A 20,043-nucleotide genomic window follows, 5' to 3' on the forward strand; every position below is an offset into this window, starting at 1 on the left:
TGCTTAACTTGCTTCCACAGTGCTTGTCTCCAAGCTGGCAGATGTGAACTGAAGACTCTGAAGTGGTGATCACAGTTCAGGCTGTTGCACGTTGCTGGGGTTGGTGTGTGGTCAATGCCCTTTAAGTACTGTTAATCCTGTGTGAGTTAAAATGATGGTTGCTGCTTCTGCAGTCATAAACAACTCGGGATCCAGAGATCCACCAACCTTTGACTTGGTTAGTTTCAGAATGGCCTAGCACCTCACCTTCCTGCTTCACCACATGGGTGATCTCCTTGATCTCTGCAGGTGGCTGCAATTAACCCCAACCATCCACTCGCCCAAATGCCTTTGCCTCCCTCAATGAAGAACTGCATCCAGCTGGCAGCCTGCGAGGCCAACGAGCTGCTCCCCATGATCCCGGACCTGCCGGCCGACCTGTTCACGTCATGCCTTACTACACCCATCAAAATCGCTCTGAGATGGTGAGTATCTTCCTCAGTGTCGATGGCAAGTGTGTAATTTGGGTAGCTTGGCTGTTGAAACGATAGCTTTGTTAATCCAACCTGAAGGTTCTCTGCAATATTGAATTACAGGATTTGAACTATGCATCTGGGACAGCATTTTATTAATCAGAACTAGAAAGGTGCAGATATTGTGATCTTCTACTTATTACGTTTTAGTTTCCAGCTCAATATCTAGGTTTGCTTAGATTAAGGGATTTACTGTTCTGGGAATTAAGTATCTACTTCTTCAGAGAGCAGAAATAGTTCATAGTGCAATATAACTTTTGGTAAATTGTCCTTTGTACAAATCATATTCCAAATATTGCAGTTGCTGTAAATAATACAGTAGCACTAAATAATGCTGTAGTGAAAGAAATTGAGCGATAAACCAAAGAAAGATGCTCTGGAATGACAGACCAAGTTAATTAGGCAGAAAGTTCTCAAAGGCTGCTATGAGAGCTTTCCAGGAGCAGTATTTTTACCCAGCAATGGAGAGGATCATGAGTAATCATGGAGCTGGTGTGAGGAATCTGGTACCTCACTGACTCATTCCTAACCAGCACGTTTCACTCCATCCTCTCAAGGTTTTGTGTCATTGAGAATGAAAAACTTGAGGGCATTCACTAGGCAGGGTTAAAGCAGGGGGATGCCTATAGCCTTACCAGCAGTGGTAAGCAGTGGCGTCACTGCAGCTTCAGGAGCTATTAGCTGTCTTTTGGAGACACTCAGAATAATTTGCAGTTCTTACACACTTTCTGACTTAAATAAGCAACCAATGAAGCGAGTTAACTTGAGCAGGTTCTGGTTCAGCTGCTCAGTGCCTCTGACTGATCCCTTCTGCTCGTGTGAGGGGCAGCACGAGATTTGTTTCATTCCTTAATCCCAGGTTTGATTTCATGAGCTCGCAGGGTGTTTTCTCACAGAAGAGAGTCACAGCTTGTCAACACAGGCAGATGTCTCGGATGATGTGCAAAAGCCAGGCTAAGAGCCTCAGTGGCATTAGGAATAGTTTCAGGGGAAAGCTTGAGAGAGCTGGGGAGGAAAGGGTTTTTCTGACCCAGGTTTCATGGACCAGGAGTCTGAAGTAATGGGAGGGTAGCCTGGAGTTTCAGCTGAGGAATGGCAAGCCTCTAAGTACATTAGGCAGGTAGGTGCTTCTTTCATGGTTTTACAATCCTTTTCCTCTTACTTTCTCCTTCTGTTGTAAAAATGAAGCATTGTGTTGTTTTTCCCTTGTGGTTACTGGGGGCATGTTTCACCAGTTGGGCCATATTTGAAGTGAAAACGCTGTGGCTGTGTGAGAGGGGCTTTGGGGTTGGGTGTTGTGGGGGATTTTATGATGTGGGTTTTTTACATGCACACTGAGGAAGGTTGGGGTTTGTTTTGATGGTATGATCTGCTCAGGAATTTTCTGTTACTCATCTCCATGGGAACGTAGCTGAGGGGGTGTTCAGGGCAGGCTCTCCTGCAGAGCTACGTGTGGCGTAAGCATGAGATACTCAGAGTTGGGTCTTGTTAGTGTCTGGCAGGAAATGCATTTGTAGAAATGCAGCTAGGGATGGGTGTAAAACTCACCTCAGCTCTGCAAGGGGCTGGTGCTGGTAGACACCATGTGAACTCTGGATAGTACAGCATTCCCTACTACCTCAAATCCAATGATGGAGTAGGAAACCAAATCAAATCTATGTGTGTTGCTTACACGTATCTATTCTCTGATGAAGATTATGCTCCTTTTATAGTCCCTGTTGATTGGCATTATTACAGTTGTGGTTTTATCCATAAGAAGTGCCTGCCTGCAGAGCGCTGTTACTGCTGTTAACAGAATCCATGCACAGCCAGACCCTCCTCCTGCATTCCAGCTGCTTGATGCAAATTGTGTTGGTGTCCTAAAGCAGACAGTTAACTGGAAATAGAGATGGAAATCTGGGTCATTAAAACTTCTCATTGCTTCAGTCTCACCCTTTTACCAGGGCTGATCCGAGCCCTGCAGAATTGCTTTGGAAATGCACTGGCTTTGCCGTTCCAGACTGACAGGCTAATGAGGTTTCATAGACTGAATTTATGGGCAAATAAAAGTTTGATGAATACATTCCTGTACATCCCATTTTGTGCTCTCTGCTGTAAGTAAACAACTGATGGACAAAAATCCCTCATCAGATGGGCCTGCAGCTTCAGTCTGATTGCAGGGCAGAAAAGCCAGCGCTGGTGAGAGAAATCCGGGTCCGTTATGCGCTTCTGAATGTGGTCCATGAGACTTCAGTATGGTCTGACAGTTTGGGAACCCAGTGTATGAATTCTGGTACTGATTATCTTCATGTGTAGCGGCTGTTGTGAGCTGACATATTCCAAATATATGTTATAACTACGTAGAGCTGTGAGACAAGCTTAGAGATAAGCTGTCTGCATTGTTAATCTTGACTGACATGCACTAATCGGGACATAAATGCAGCTATTGCAAGAAGAGGCAGAAATGAGTGTGTGTTTGGTGCCCCGGTTCAGGCAGATCCATGCCTCTCGTGCTGTCTAAAGCAAAAAGCAGCTATACTGGATGCTAGGATCAGTGGTGCGTCATATGCTGGTGCTATCTTCAATCCCTGAAGAGATAAACCAGCTGCAATTGTATGTTCAGGATTTAACACATCAGGGAGAAGGCTGTGCTTGTCTGAATTGCCTGAAGGACCCTATGGCTTTGAACCATGATGTCCCACTCATTAAAGGGCAATAATAGGGCTCCTGAAGTGTGCTGGAAACCCCCAAACTACAAAGAAGCGAAAGGTTTGGGAGCTGCTCAGGCTCAGGTGTGCAGTTTGTACACCAGGATGGGGGTGCAGCAACCTTGTAAGTGCATGGGAACAAAAACTTCAGCTGCGACAGCTCATGTTCTGTTGGATCAATTAAAGCAGGTGTTTAAAGTGGAGGGGGTTTAACCCATTTATTTCTGCTTGAGATTTTTGAGGGTTACCTGAGCCAGTCCTTGGTCCCAAATTTATCTAGAGAAACTAAATTGCGTTTCAGAACCCTCCTGGGATACCTGAGCAGAACCAGTGGGGCTGTTAGGTTTATTTCTGTTTTCTTCTTTCATCCTGGCATTTACTGGTGTGTTTATGTGCAGCTCTAACATAGTTCACCTGATGTTTGTGCTGATGACACCAACCATCACCTGAGACCTCAAGGGCTCCTGCTTGTGCAAGGGGTGGGGGCAGCTGGGCTCCTGCTTCGCACTGTCCATGGATCTTCTGTTCCTGGGAGAGTGGATTTTGGAAGTACAGGGAAAAGGGGCTGGGAATGCAGTGAAACCTCTGAGGAAGTCATTTCTCAAGAGGAATTTGCTGGTTTTCGTTCCCAGCTCTGTTGTTGCCCAGGTCTGTCCCCTGGGCCACAATGCACATCCCAGAGTGCTGGAGGAGTGAGACACACTGGGAAGCGGCCGGCAGTGTCTTGTCTTCCCACACCCGCTTGGCTTTAGGCACCTGGGGGATTTTCTAGGCACAGGGAGCATAGTGCCAACAGGGCCCTGTGTTTCCAGGGCTGGCCTTCCCGAAGCAGTGCTTGTGGAGTGCTGAGGAAATGGAGTCAGCACTTTTTTAATTGAACAACGGAGGCGTTTGGAGTTGAAGCATCCCTGTCGCTCCCTCCTGCACTCCCTCCCCTGCCTGCAGCGCCAGAGCTCTTCAGGGAAGCCCAGCCAACGCTGATCATTATTCCAGAGGCATAAACCTCCTTGGCTCTCGTGTCGTCTTGCTCCTCCCGAGGGACCGTGCGGGATGACTGCGAGCCCTTTTCCCCTGCTCCGGGCTGGAAAACTTGTCACTGTGACAGTTACAATACCCCAGTTTTGACACCTGACGATGGAAATCGCCGCATAATCATGAGTGTGACAAACACTGAGGGCTTTGCTTCATTCTTATTATGCTGTAGCCAAGTTTGCTACCCAAACACTGTTTTAAAAGCAGAAGCACTGTAATAAGGAAACCTCCTTCCATATTCTTTTCGCAGAACCCTGTCATTAAATAGTCAATTAGTGTGTTTTATTTTATTCTCTTCCCCACAGGTTCTGTATGCAGAAGAGTGTCAGGCTGGTGCCAGGAGTCACACTGGATTTAATAGAGAAGTAAGCCAAATTTTATGATTATTCTTTATCCCCTGTCCCTCTTCATTTCCATGTTATTTCTTGCATTTCTCTTGTTTGTCTGCGAGGAGATTTCTTTGGAAAGCTTTTCAGGTCTGCACCTATGGTGTTTGTCATTCCTTGCCTTCCTGTGTGCTGAAATAAACTGTGGTCGTCAAAGCAAGTGGGGCTTTGCTTGGCTCCACGAGCTTTGGGTCCTGTGGTTTTTTCTGCTTGGGCTGCAGGGAGATGGCAACCACAGCCACAGGTCATGGCCATGTTCTGGAGCCCAGCCCAGGTTTTGGTGTGGGCTTTGCCCAGCAGAGCCATGCTCCCAGCCCTGTGAGCTGCACAGCACCCCATGACACCAAAACCAGCTCAGAAACAGGAAAACACACAGCCAAAAATGGTTTGGCACGTCATCACTGTGCTGGCCTCGTTGTCTTTGTCTGATGGTGCTCTTATGTTTCAGATGTAACACCACGAAACATGTTCTTTTATCCAGGTGATATTTGAGCATCATTACTGGTTGTCAGGCAGCTGAGGCAAACTGATTAACCAGGACAACTGTTTGTCAGATTCAGTTTATACAAACAAAGGAGATTTTGAACTATTAATAATAGTAATTGTCCACTGTGTGCTTGGGTTTTAGGATTTTCATGATTTTCTATCTTTTTTCATGGGAAGTATGTACCAGCAGCAGATGCTGGCTGCCATGAGCTGCAGTAGCTCTGTGCTCCCTGCAGGTTGCTTTTGAATGCCCTGTGCTTGGAACACTGATGCACACACACAGACACACACACACACACAAACTGCCTGGGAGTGATTCATTAGGGATCATTCATGTGATTTCTGAGAAATGTTGACTTAGAAATGCAGCTGTTGATTAATTAGAGCTCTTGTGCCACACGGATGTCCGGAGCCCAGGTAGCATCCTTTGTGTTGGATGGAGACTGAAGAATTGAAGGGCATCCCGGAAGGGGTCAGGAGAACAGGAATCTGCATAATAAGCGTGAATTCTTAATAGAAATACATTATCATACTTCCTGGTGCTTTAATAAGGCGCTGCCTGGTGCGGCGAGGTGCAGGAATCCTTCACTGCTCCTGCTGCCAGTCGCAATTACCTGTTACAGCAGAAGCCATGAGGCTAAGATTGCCTCTGCGAACGTTTCTTGTTCAGATTTTGCTTCAGTAAATCACTCCGTGTTAACCTGCGTGTTTTACATTCAGGTGGGGTTAAAAATGCTTCTCGGTGCTACTCACTCTTCCACAACATGTATTTTAGAAGAGTCGGGCTCATCAGTAGTCTTGAGGTATTTAATCATGCTCATTTTATATGTGAAAACCTGATTATCCCACCTCATCTCAGTTGGGGAAGCTGAGTAATGATTCTCGTACAGCTGTACTTCAGAGGCACTAATCTTGCCAAATAAGAACAGTTTTTCAATTTACAACTAGAATAATAGAGAGAGGATCCCATCAGTCAGAGGCAGCATCAGGGCAGTTGCAGAGATGTGGCAGCCTAGGAGAGGGTCCACCACTGGGTGTTGTTTTCTCTGAAAGCCATGGTAAAACATGGTGGGCTTTGTTTTCCTTTCGGATTTCAGGAGATGAGGAGCAGGAGGGAAATGTAAAACCTCCCCAGGGCTTCGCCTTGCTCTGCTGTGTGCTCAGGGTGGCCTGACAGGGATTTGGGGTGTGATGGGCATCACCAGCATGGGCTGGGGTCACCTCAGGCCACTGGCTAAATGTGTTCCAGAGCAATGACAGTGTTATGTTAATTGCAATTAACATTGCTGCAAGTGTGTACCTAATCAAGGAACATGTGGCAAGGGTCAGGGAAGGTCTGAGCCAGGTAGCTTAAGAGTTGGCTTCATGGAACACTCGGATGTGCTGCTGAGCGTTAAATGCTCTTTAAATAATGGTTTACAGGCAAAAGAAGCTCTCTTCAGTATTCTTAGTTCTTAAAGGTCAGTATTACAGGAAATGTGCATTCTTTAAGGGCTGTTTTCATGGAAAGTGTGCCAGAAGTAGGTTCCTGGGGATATTATTATTATTTCAATCTGTACCAGTTACAGGAAATACGTGGGTTTTATTCCAGTCTCGAGATAGGGCTGCAGTGCCTCCTGCATTGGCTGTGTGTACACTGTAATTTATGATTTAGTTGTCTTTAAACTGGTGAAGGAGTTTATTTGGCAATTAAGCTGCAGAACTGGGGACTGACTGAGGCTGTGCCTTCTGTGAGGAGCTCAGATTGCTGATTGTCTGGGCTAACCCAGGGCCTGATGACTGGGCCTGGCGTGTATCCTGATGTGCGGTTAGATCACACATCTTTGGAGATGAAGCCAAAGTAATCCCTAGTTTAAAAACAGGGATCTTTGCTGGAGCCAGACAGGAAAATGATGTCGGTGAAGTACTGGGAATTTGGGAACCTTGGGCTGCCACTTCCTAAAGCCCTTTGGTGGTAGCATTGATGTCGGGTGTTCCCACTGCCTTGGTTGGCCTGTCCTGTTGGATCACCTGTCTCTGTTGGCACAACTTGTGTGGCTGTTGAGTGGGATGAACTGGGGCTGTGATCTGCTTTTTAAACATTTTGGGAAAAACCCTAAGGAATCGTTTCACTTGGTGTAGGGTGGGAATACAAAGCTGGGTGCTGAGAGCCAGGGATGCACAAGAATGACGCTTTGATCCATGTGGCTGCATTAGGCTCCCTCCTGAAGTCCCATTCTCCAGAGAGCAAGGGTGGGATGTTGCTTCCTGGGGTTTTTTTTCCTCTGGGTCCCTGTTACAGGAGGAAGGAATTCTCTGAACAAAGCTCGCTGTGAGCCAGGGGCTGTTGGTGCTTCTGGGGAGGCCACTTAGAAAACCATCTTCTCAGGTGAGCACATGAGCATGGCACCAGAGCTCACGTTCACAAGCAGGAGGGAGCCTCGGCCCTGCTCTCAGGGTTTGGTGACAGAGAAAGGACCTTTTCTGACTGTCAGCTCTGCGTCACGTAGGCAGGAGCAGCGTGGGAGAGCTGCGTCTGCAGCCTGAGCTGCTGCTGTGCTGAGAGCAGAGCCCATCTCTGCTGTCACTCACCAGCACAAAGCCCATTGCTGAAAGCCATGAGAAATAACAAATCTGAGACTGAAATTAATGTTTGCTTCCACTTTAAGCATTGTCAAATGTCACAGACTGGAAATTATGAATGTTTTAATGTTGTTGGTTATTGATGAGTAATGGTTCAGTAGGAGCCACTTGAAAGATGAAGTAGGAAAATAAAATCCCACGATGTTATATGGCAAAGGTAGTGTAAGTGGGGGAAATGTAGAACTGCTGCTGTGCTCTAACAACCACCTTTGGTGTGTGCTCTCAGGACTTGGCTAAGCACTTGCCTTGAGGATGAGAAATGGCAGGGCAGGCAAAGGAGAGCAGCTGAGGAATATCAGGATTCTTTCCCTGGGTGATCCCAGTAGACACTATTGGCAGCTCCAGTCCCTTCCAGTGCCATTTCCTCTGCCTGCCTGGTGTCCTGCCCCTGTGGCTGGTGGGATCCATTAGCATCGCCTGGGGCCATCAGAGCTTCATACCACCAGCAGCTTTCTGCTGACCATTTGAATTCCTCACATCAGTCTGGGTAGAGTTTGTTGTGTGGAAAGTCACTGGAAATGGTTTGTTTGAAAAGGTCAGAAGGACGAAAGCTGCCCAGGTATGGAATAACCTTCCTGGCTTGTGCTTGGGTCTGAGCAAACAAAATGGGTGTTGCTGTGTAAGGAGACGAGGCCAGCTGCTAAACTGAAATGGTATTTCCAGCAAGAATCAATACTGAGTTCTAAAAGGATACTGATAATGCCCTGGAACACCCTGCTGCCTGATGAGAGGAGATGCTGCCAGAGCTGCTGCTACAGAGGCTTGCTAGAAATCATCAGGATTCAAACTAGATGGGGAAAGGCATTTGGCTACTAGAAAAGAGCTCTGTTTCAGCAGGACTGGGCAGGGACAAATCCTGCTGCCTCTTGGGCAAGTGCATAAAGGCAGCTGAAGACAGAGCAATGGTTCTGCTGTCGACAGGACCCTGATCTCTGTCGTTACGAGTAGCACAAGGTGAGATGTCCCTGCAGGTACCTGCTCAACCATTTCACATGCTGAAACGCTGCAGCCTGGGGGTTTATAGTTATTATTTCATTTCTAGTGGGAAAAGCATCATTTTGAGTTTGCCTTTTGAGCGAGACAGGCACCTTCCAGCCCCTTTATTTTCTCCTAGAAGATTCAGTAGACGGCGTTAGAGCATGTTTCAGGATGTGTCGTGCTGAGTGGTTTTAGCCCTGGTCTAAGAGGGTGCCGTGCCACGCTGCCTGTTGCCAATACCTCCCTCATTAGCACTTGAGCTGAGGCAAAACTTTGCTATTGAAGATGCTATTCTGGAAAGTTCCTCTTCTGTAATAAACTGAGGTTTATCGAAATGGAGTGTTTCATTTTCTCACCATTGTTACAGGGTATCAGGCTCTCGTGTAGGCAAAGCCTATTGTAAATCCGGCGTGAAGGTAGCACTCGAAAGGGTGGTTTTCATGGCAACACTTCATTCGTGTCTTCGTATGGAGAGATGAGAGACTGAGCACTGGTGTACAGAGCTCTGCAGCACTCTCAAACAAGTGGCTGAAGAACCTCAGAGGTTTTGTCTTTCTTGAGTAGTTCCCAAGGTTTTGGGAGCCCAGTGGCTTGCCACCTGCCTCACTGCCCTCCTTTTGTGATGAGAACATGTTGTCTCTGAGCACATGAACTGTGTTGATCCTGTCTAACCAGCTCTTGCCGGTTCTAGGTGTCCACAGCACTCTATTGTGTTCCTGCTCATGGTACTGATTGCTGTGGTGTCTCTTTTCCCCTGGAGGAATGAAAAGGGAAGTGTTCTTGTGTTATTTTCTGTTTAAAAGCATTGTGAATGTGGGCAGGTATTTGATACATCAGTACCAAAGCAGCTTGTGTTCTGAAATCTAAGTATGATACTGCATATCCCAGTACTTGTGTGTATTACATTCCAAAAGAAGAGATACCGATGGAGCCCATTGAAGGGAGAACCTGGCATCCTTTGGGGCACATGCTTCCCCTGTAGTGAGAATGATTCATGGGAGGCTGCTGAGTTTTTGACAAGGTGATTGATGGTTGCCCCTTGCACGAGCTCCTCCGTGACCCTGGCATTTTGTAGTCCTCACTTTGCACAACAGAGTGCTGGGATTTTGGTCTCAGTGAAGGCATCTGTCGGGAAGTTGATGGAAGAAACAATTGAGAGTGTGGAGATGTGCAGTTGCAGCGAGCAGCTGGGACGTGCTGCCCTTTCTCCCTTTTCTTCCCCTCACTCAGGAACAGTTTTTACAGATGAGGGCTGCTTTGTCCTCACTGTCAAAGGCTCTCGCTGATTGTCAGACGTTAATGTGAAAGACATCAGGAGAAGCGGTATGAGGACGACAGCAATGTTCCTCGTGGGGAAAAAGACTTTCTGGAGCCTTGTGACGTTCTGGTTCTGTAGATGCGTGCCCAGACAGAAAGGAAAAGAAGAAAGAGAAGGTTGTACAGGGAAATGTACTGATCTAAAGTATTTTACCTGAAAAATGACAGTGTGTTTGTGTAGTGGAACCATACAGAAATAACAAGTCAAATGACCTGTGCTTTAAGTAAGGGGTAGGTGATGTTAAAAAAGAGCATAATTAATTATTTCAAATAGATGTTTATAAGTGTGTGAAGAAACACACAGTGCATTGGTTTGTGTCTCTCTTCTGACTCTGGCCCACGTTGTGGTTGGTTGCTGTAACGTCATGCCATGGTGCAGCCTTTCTGGCTGAAAACTGCCTTGGAAGTGGCCATCAGATGGTTTAGGTTCAGCGTTTGGTTTGCTGGGAATCTTGGCAAAGATCTTTTCATCATCTACTCAGTCGTGTTCTGACTTGGAAATGCTGCAGAGGGTGTTCTGCAATGCAAATATTGATGTGAAATCCTCACAAGAGCAGTGGCCTTGGGTTCCCTCTGCTTGCTCTGGGACTTGGTTAACAAATGCTGGCTCAGAGATGCGGGTTTTCCTCTGGTATCAAGACAGACAGGGATTCTTTATAAGATGTTAATTTCAGGCTGGTTTACAAACTGTATTTATACAAGGGAATATGCTTCATCTGAACCTGTGTGGAACTGGTGCTAATGTACAGAGCAGGAGAGTAAGTTGCTATAGAGAAAGGGCTTCGTGTAGTTTGTCTTGATACTTCTAATATTTGAAACTTGTTCCCGAAGGGAAGCTGGGGTGTGTTGGGATTAAATCATAGGAAGTCTTACTGGGTTGGGTGCATGTTTCCGAAGTTTCTCCATCCTCTCTGATACCTTCTCAAGGGGAAGAGGCTCTGCTTGAGAGCACTGGGTTGTGTTTGCTCTGTGTCTGAGTGTTAATAAGAGAGCCCAGGCTGAGTCTGTTTGTCGTGGGTGGGTTTTTTCTTCTTGTCTGTGTTTTTAGGAGAAGCAAATAAGCGTTAGGAAGTGGGTGAGGAAAGCTGGTCAGGAGATGCTGAAGACCAGCTCACAGCTTTTCCTCCTTTAAACAGCGTTGTGTGCATTGATTTTGGGTCAGGGCAGCCTGATTTTCAGTCTCTGCAATCACAGAAATCAGATTACATGTTGGTCCTGGAGTGTCTTTGGACCTCACTGGTGAGCAGATACAGCATGAGATCTTTATTCTGCTCCTGGATGACTTGTTTCAGCCTATAAAAGCAGGATCCTGGGAACAAGAAGATTCCTGGTGGGACAGTGCTGTCCACCGCTGCTGAATGGTGTGTTGGTGCTTGGAATAATAAATGTTTAAAGAACAATAACTGTTCTTTTCCTGGAATATGATGCCTCAGGAGTTCTTACACAGGGATGTTGCAGGTGGTGAGCAAGTGGTTTGTAGTATTTATTATTAAATGTTTCAGCAAGAAGTGAATAATGGCTAAAATGAAGCTGGGTGGTACTTCAGAAGAAAAAAGGCATTTCCATTGCATCTCAGAGCTCCACATCATCCCTGTGATGTCTTCCCAGACATTTTCCTTTAGCTCAGTTACCTGTAAATGATTCCTGCTTTATCATCCTTTATCTGGCAGTTCATCTCCCAAGCAAATTCAAATGTGATAGACTTTGGATAAGGGAAGTCTGTCAGCAACATGAATTATTTGTGAAGAATTAAGGTCTGGAATTATTTGGTGGGCCTTGATTGAGCCTCAGAGGAGCGCATGGGTGCGTGTCGCAAAACGTGTGGGTTTAATAGGAAGTGGCATTTTTCCCATTGTAGGATCCCGGGCAGACTGAATGACAGGAGAACCCCCCTGGGAGAGCTGAACTGGATCTTCACCGCTATCACAGACACCATCGCCTGGAACGTCTTGCCTAGAGGTAAGGCTTGGGCAGGCGAACCGAGTCTGCTCAGGAGCAAGCATCGCTTATTCACAGCACAAGGGTGAAGAGTGAGATAAATGAGGCACTGACAGGAGGAGAAAATGAAAGCCTGCTATGGAGAGCACAGATCAGACTGGATCTCAAGGCTAGTTAAACTTTTTAATTCACTCTTTTTACCAGAAGCATTTCAGCAACCTGATCATTAGAAACCAGAAGGGCTTTTTCTAGTGCTAACATGATAGCTTTAAGCTTGAATGATTCTCATTCTTGCTGTACTTGTACAGAGCAATCTGTTTTCTTCCAGCCTTTGTTAGTATCACAAATAAAGGGTTCTTTCCTCTTTGCTGGTAAGGCAGCCTGGGATCCCCACCACTAACTTCATCCCATTACTCTGTCCCTGTTGTGCTTTGAATTGATAACTCTGGAGCATGGGTGGCCAAATGTGTGAACAGTCTTCCTGCTACACTCTTCCTGATGCTCAGCACTACCTAAATTCATCTTTGCCTCTATGGAAGAGAGCACATTTGCTATCTTTTAGGATTCATTTTGGCTTCTTACAAGCACAGCCAACTGCCACGTATGTAGTTCTTGATTAAATAGTGCACAGAGGTCCTCTTCTCCCTCGGTAACTTCTGAAAACTCAGGCTGAAACACCAACAAGGGAATTTTACCTAAAAAAGGCAAAAAAAGAACCTGATACAGAAAAGTATTTGATTCTGTTAATGTGAAATGGAGCCTCGCTGTGTTGCTTTAAGGGAACTCAGAGGCAGGATTTCCTTTTAACAGTTGTCACAGCATGTCACTGCAGAGCTGGTGTAGAGTCCCTTGAACTGGAATAAGGTGTTACCATGCTTTTGTGTTTTAACTGATTTGTGCATGTTACCTGAGGCACCGAAGCTATGGAGACACACACCCAGTAACTCACGTGCTCTCTTGGCAGACCTTTTCCAGAAGCTCTTCAGGCAGGACCTGCTTGTGGCCAGTCTGTTTCGGAACTTCCTCTTGGCAGAAAGGATTATGAGATCCTACAACTGCACCCCGGTGAGCAGCCCCCGCCTGCCTCCCACCTACATGCACGCCATGTGGTAAGTGACAGCCAGTGGCTTCAGAGGCATGTGCTGGTGCCTTGAGATGTCATGGAAGATTGTTACTGCTGAAATCTGCACAGTGCTTTGCTGGTTGAGCCAGGATCAGAACTGGAACAGCCTGTGGCAGCATTATAGCCATCTCTGTGCATGTGTAATTATAATGTAGTTCTGTGATACAGCAGCATCAGGTCACTCCAGTCTTTCCCTCCAAATAGAAAAGTTGGGCATCTGCTACCTTTATTTTCCCAAAGTAAAGCTGATCACAGATTGGGAAGGGTGGGGAGAGCTGAGGACTTGAGGGAAGAATTCTTAACTTGGGATGCTGAAGTAGAAGAAGTTCTTTGCTGCAGAGTTTATCAACTTTTAGTGGTGCTTTTAGGATGATTAATGGAAGTGGAGGTGGCACCGTTACTGAAAAGCTCTTAAAGGGGGGTTTGAGTGTCAAACCAATGTCCCGTGAACAATAATAATAAAAATAACAGTAATACCAAAAATGTTTGCTTTTATTTATTCACTATGATTGAATAGAACAGTACAAGATTTGGCAAAGTAGAAGCTGGTACAGCCAAGCTGTCATAGTTCCTGGAGGAGACGATGATAGCCGGGTAGCATGCTAAAAGGCTAATAAAACAACAGGTGAAGGTAACTGAGTGGGCTTAATCTGCCTGCACTTTTGATGTGTTTCCTCCATAAAACTGTGGAGGAAAATGAATGTATGGAGTGATGGTGATCAGTGCAGGGCTGATAGCAGCAATCATGGCATGGTTTCCCCGAGCTAACGACAGAGCCCCCCCAGCAGTTGCAGGTGGAAGCTATCACTGCGGAGGCGTTTGCTGGCAATTGTGAAGCTGCTTTAATTATTGAAGAGAGTGGAGGCAACAGGGAGGTTTGGATGGAGTTGGAGCTGGGCAGCCTCACTAAGTGTGCTGCGAGCTTGTACCCAGCAAATTATGTTCTTCACCTTGTGTGACATGAGGGGCTGGGCTGTTTGTCAGTGAGGAGCAGAAAACCCTCCAGAGTTCAGATGGTGGCTCTGAGGTGATGCTGCTGCTGGATGTGGCTCATCTCAAGCAGCAGAACCATGGTGCAGAAAGGTGGAAGACGACTGCAGAAATGTTGAAATTAAACCAGTAAATCTCTGGAGTTATTTATAGCTCATTGCCAGCATATTAAAAGCCTCTGTTTCCAGTTCCTCATGGGAGTATAATTCATTCTTATTGCCAGCGTATTAAAAGCCTGCATTTTGGTTTCCTATGAGAGTATGGCTTGACGTGGAGTTGGTGTTGCTGTTCACATGCTGAACCACGGGAATGAAAGGAGAAATCCCTGGACCTCGTTCTGTGTCTTATAGAGCTGCATGGTAGCGTGATGGATTCTAGATGTCCATTCCTTGCTTGTGCTGTATTTCTCCTGCTGCAGAATGGTGCTATCAATACCTCTGTAAAGCTCCCCAGACCATACCACAGGTTAACAGCATCATCACTACTTTTTAGGATTTACCAGAAGAAGAAATTCTCAGGAAAAGTCACCCACAGGGCTCTTTTCCTTGGGAAATCCATACACAAAGCAGGCAGCCAGGGAGCAGAGAATCCTTTGACACATTTTATTCAGCATCCTCCAAAAAAACGTGCAGTTTGAAGCAAATATGGCAAAGGGAAAATTCCACTTTTGCCAGGGGTGGCTGGGTTCATTAGTGTGAACTTTCAGCAGGGACGGATTTAGAAACTAATTTGAGGCTTGCTTAAACGTTTTCTAAAAATAGTCGCTTATCTGTCACCTTTCATTCAAGAATTTTCTAATGGATCCCTGATCTGCAGCCTCCAAACCCACTTTGGTGTTCAGATAACCTCAGTGATGTGGCTGGAGGGCAGGAGAGTTGGCCAGAGGAGCATGGAAAGAAGGGAGACTTTCAACATGACTTGGTGATCGCGTTGGATCCACATCCGCAGCGTTACATGGTGGATGATGCAGCAAGGGGTTGCTGACTGCTGGTTTATTTGAGGCTCTTCACTGATCTTTTCCATTCTCAGCATGTCAGTGTTTTGGGGAGTGAGTCCTGGCTGCTGTGTTGTCAGCGATGCTCACTTGGGTTTTAACTTATTGCTCACAAAGTGGTGGAGTGTTGTTATAGCTTCCCCACCACATATGTGTATATATCCTCTTCTCTTCCATTATCCTCTGGGCACTCATCTGGGCTTTTCTCCTCCATTCACAAAGGCACTGTGGGATTACTCTGCTATGTCTGTTGTGCTGTTGGACACAAGCTGTTGGATAGTGACTGCAACTGGGTGGTTCCCCAGAGTCATGCTCAAACGTCTCATGATCCGGGGATCTGGCCTGGTGGTACAGGAGCAGGGGGGCTGCAGGAGGTAGGAGTTCTGTTGGTTTAGCCCTTTGGAAACAGCTTTTAATGATTTTGACCTATTAAATTGTGGTTCTATCAACTCACCTGGGAGACCGCTGTCACCTCCCTGTTCATCATCGGCTTTACCCCAGTAGTTGAGGAAAAGTGAAAACTTTTAAGGGAAAATCTGACCCACAAGCTGCCAGTCTTCATTTCACCAAGAGAGCTGTGTTTAGGAAGCAGGAGAGCTCATCTCAGTGACCTTGCCCTCTTTGTTGGGCTCTGACATATTCCTGTTGTGTCTTTCTTATTGTATTGGCTTTCTCTGGTTCCCCTGCTCAGGCATGAACCCTCCTGGGCACAGGCTGTGGGTTGTGTTTGCCTGGTGCCTCACACTGTAGGTTCTTGGCTGCTGCAGGCACTACTGTAATACAGATATTAATATTAATATATATTGATTGGCTGTACTATTTGACTTCCAGAGTTGTTCCCTCTATTGTGCAGTAAGAATAGGAGGCCTGATGCTCTGTCAGCAGCTTCATCTCTGTTGTGATGGATTATGGTTTATATGTTACTGCTGTTGCCAGCAAGTTATATTCACAGCCTTTGAAAAGGCCTAATAATGCATTTGGAAATATCTCCTAACACAGGTCATATATTAAAACAAAGTACCTTAATTATGTTTTGGAAGAGCTTTGATTTCTCCATTACAGAAATATTGCACTAGCGTGTACAGTGATCATGAGATTGGGGTTGGAAGTAAGTCATAACACACTGCAAATAAAATGAGCTTGGAATTCTGGCTGAAAAGAAAACCATAATGTAGCAACACAATGAAAGGTGGGAGAGGAGCTGGGGGAGTGTGGCAGGATGGATGCAGGGCTGCTCGACTGGCTCAGAGAAAGGAGCCTCTGAGCTACAAGGAGAGGCTGTGTATGGCAGCAAGGAGGGATTGATTGTTCAAAAGGGTATTTGGAACTGCTTGGCATTTGAAGGATGAGATTAATTCAGATTACACTGCTGGTTTAACCAGATTTTTCTGTGTGTTTGTCTTAACATCTCCAAGACCCATTAATGGACTATGGATAGTTTAATGGAGACAACGGGCAAAAATAGCAAAGCATGTGCTTTAAGTTGCGTCTAGAGCAGGGGAATGCATTGGTAGAAGAAAGGAGGGTTTCAGAGTTGTACTAAGTATTCACAGCAATAACTGTTGTTCCCAGACACCTGTGTCTGAGCAGCTTCCAGCCGGACCCCTGGAGGGGCCTTGGGAGTTCCCAGTGTCACTGAGGAGCAGGAGAATCAGCTGAAGTCTGACACCCAATCAAGCAGGGGCCGTGGCTGAACTGTACTTGCAGGAAAAACAAACATGAAGAAGCTTGTCCCTCATGTTTGATACAGTCTGAAGCATGTAGTGGTTCCAGAAACACCATTCCAGCCACGCAGGTACCCTGGCACCTGAGCCCCAGGACCATGGGGAGCTTCAGCTTCTCTACGGTGGCTCCTCAGCATGACTGTCCCAGTAAGAAATACTCATTTTCACCAATCTCCTGTGTGGTGCAGTGTAATACAAACTGTTCCCAGAAGAAGAGAGGATGTTAATAAGAATACGTTATAAAAACCTGTGATACGAGGATTCAAAGCATCAGACACTGACTCAGCCCAGAAACGAGTGTCAGAAAAGGTGCTTTCATGGTCTGCAGGTCCCACCATATGTGTGGCTGAAGGAAGACTCATGCTCACCTCTCCAGCTGCAGTTAGAGTGTCATTGTGGGCTTCGATTACCAGCTGATTCCTGGGTTTGCCCCATCAAGTGGCCGCTGAGCAGAGCTGGAATCCTCAGCTGTCTGTTCCTTGCTTGAAAGTCCAAACTTTGCAGCACCTCTGGCAAGCAATAAAGGCAGGGATGAGCTTCTGTTAAATTATTAACAGTTTCAGCACTCCTGCTGTAATGAAGCTGGGATTGGGCTGAGTGGGGATGGATGGAGTCTGGGAGTGCGTGAATAGGGACTTTGTGCCGAAGGGTAAGAGAAATTGAAATTAGAATATAGAGACAAATTAGATGAGTATTTCTGTCGTGGGAGGAGTTAGTGATGGATTTCGGGGCAGCTCTTTCCCTGTTTAATTTTTATTGTAGAATTATGGAAAATGACTTTTCTTTTTTAGTTTTCGTGTAATCTGAAGCACAGTGTCCTTGTGCAGGGTGATCCCTTGTGTCTTGTGCATTGAGTAACCTTACATTAAGTGTGTGATAGCTTCTGACTTAATGGGGGTGCAAAGGGGAGGTGTTCTCTCTTCTTATGTATGTGCTCGACCTATTTGTTGTACCTACAGAGCAATTACTATAACATAGTGTAACACACACCCCCTACACTTTCTATAGTAGCATAACGTAGTGCAGCTGGAGCACTGCAGTATTTCAGCAGGTCATAGCCCCGTGGATAGTGTCATCCTTGTCGTGGTGGGGGCCCAGGCTTGTTGGATGGGTACAGTAAAGAGAGGAAAGAACAATGGGAGCTCTTTTTGTACCTGATGTGGTGAAAACAAATCTTCCACAGCGCTTTGCAGTCTCTGCAGGGAAGGGAGAGCAGGAGCGAGCTCTTGGGTTGGCTTTCATAAATCACTGGGAGGGTGCAACACCGCCCATCCTTGTTCACTGCTGCTCCATAATTTATCTCTTGTTTGTGTGCTGAAGTGGAATATTAGTTCAGCGAGCATGTCTGTGGTTTACCCACCTTTCTGCTTCCCCCTGGCATATTAAAACAGTCAATCACTGCTCCTCCTCCCCACCACCAGCCATTATTTCACCATGACTGTAACAAGTGGTTTTCCCCTTCTGTTTCCCTCACGTATTCCATGGCATTAGTCCTTTACCATTCATCTGGGGCTTGTTTTGAATCTTTTAATTGTTGTAATGCTGTTTAATGCCATCACCAACATAGGGAGTTACCTGTGGGCCAGCTCACGGGCAACCTAAAGCCTCACAAGCCATGTGCTGGGCTGGTTTGAAAGGCTGGAGAATCACTTCAAGTCTCTCTCATAGCTGGTGTTACTCAGCAACACTAGGTTGGGTGAGCAGTAACATTAAGACTTCATGCTGGTGGTTACTCTTTGGAAAGGTTGAGTAACGCTCACGTGGCTGCATTGGTTGGTTTTGGAAGCACAAAAACGTTTTAATCTACTAAAATATCTTCTTAAATTTTAGTTCCTTCGTTCTGGTAACACTAAAACCTTTGAGGTTTGGCCTTGCAGGGCTGCTTTGGATGTTTTCATAGCAGCATTAGTGCTTCTTACCTACAGTGAGGAGCTTGGCATCTTAGCACTGTGCCTTTGCAGTATAATGACCCGTGCAGAACCCTTCTATAGACAGCCAAAATCCAACTGGTTGTCCCTGATCTCTAAACGGTTTTTCTCCTGTCTAGTAAAACATCTCTCAAAGGCACAAGGTATTGATGGGTTTTAGTGCTTGAGAGAATTTCTGTAGGGGCTGGTGCCCATTCCTTCAAGAAACCTGTAAGTCAGAAATGCTCCTTCTTTACCTCAAGGAAACGATCTTTGTATTTGCACTAATTGACTTTGCCTCTGCCACAACCAGGAATAACTCTGTTTCATCAGCTCTGTGTAAACAGTTTCTCTGCAGCGTGGGTCTTTATTGAGCATGTGGGGAGTACTTCTTGCCATGCTTCGATTATCTCTTGATTACCTCTTAATTATATTGGCAGCATATTGTCAAGGGGAAGGTGAGAAACAGAGGGACAAGGTCTGGAGCAGCTAAACCAAGCTGCATCTCCTGAGTCCGGAGGAAAAATACAAGAGCCTTCGAGTTTATTCTTCCATCTAATTGGGGTGGTGGTTTTCGGTTGAGAACAGCCTCCAGTTAGACTAATTGGATGGATTTCATGTGGTGGTGCTTCGAATGGAGGCCTTTGTTTGACTCCAAACAGTGTGATTTAGGAACTTATTAGAGCAGGTAACTAAAGCACACTGTATTGATTATCACCTATGGCCTCATGTGTGCAAATGTTCCTGGGAGAAGAAACATTGCTCAGTGTATTGATGTTACCACATGATGGCCATGAGCCATGGAAGAGCAAATGTGGTTGAGGAGCAAATTAGTTCCTTCTGTGTCAGAAACCTGGTTGATGGTGGCTTACCTCAGCCCTTCAGAGTGCACTAATTCATATGTTAAAACAAGAAGTGTGTGTGAAACATCAATGGATAGAGATAGGCTAATTGTTTCTGGGGTAAAAAGTAACGGTTTCACTTTTTAGGGGTGTTTTAGGAATGTTGGAGACTAAATGTGTGGATGTTAGTTTGTTTTTTGAGTTTGTGAGGCTGTTCAAGCAGACTGCAGCACATTTTGTTTGCACTGAATCAGGTTCCTTGGCCACTGTGTGTAATTTAAGTGCTGTGACAACTGTAGCACTAAAATATTGCCAGTTACAAGACTTCAGCCATTAAATCGTATAGGGGATAAGTGTGAAAACAGAAATCTCTCAGTATTTCCTCTCCTAGCTTAGCGCGTCCTGGGGTGACTCATGGAGAGCTGATCTCTAACAAGGCTGCCATGCAAAACCCAGCTCGGAATGAGATTACTGGAGAGAGAGTCACTTGTCTCAGCGCTGTGTG

The 20,043-nt window shown here is 45.9% G+C and overlaps 1 protein-coding gene across 4 annotated transcripts in view; it reads left to right on the forward strand.

Annotated features, from left to right (window-relative positions):
• Positions 1-20,043, forward strand: part of RPTOR (regulatory associated protein of MTOR complex 1) — a 113,794-nt gene that overhangs the window by 34,529 nt on the left and 59,222 nt on the right. For all 4 annotated transcript variants that reach the window (XM_061377191.1, XM_061377192.1, XM_061377194.1 and 1 more), the window contains exons 6-9: positions 289-464; positions 4,537-4,596; positions 11,879-11,979; positions 12,923-13,067. In XM_061377191.1, coding sequence (XP_061233175.1) covers positions 289-464; positions 4,537-4,596; positions 11,879-11,979; positions 12,923-13,067 — 482 coding nt within the window. The remainder of the gene's footprint in view (positions 1-288; positions 465-4,536; positions 4,597-11,878; positions 11,980-12,922; positions 13,068-20,043) is intronic.

The sequence above is a fragment of the Neopsephotus bourkii genome, unplaced genomic scaffold (genome assembly GCF_033783945.1).
Source record: "Neopsephotus bourkii isolate Nb327-2 ecotype Australia unplaced genomic scaffold, CSIRO-AGI_Nbou_v1 NB_1749, whole genome shotgun sequence".
Classification (NCBI taxonomy): Eukaryota; Metazoa; Chordata; class Aves; order Psittaciformes; family Psittacidae; genus Neopsephotus; species Neopsephotus bourkii.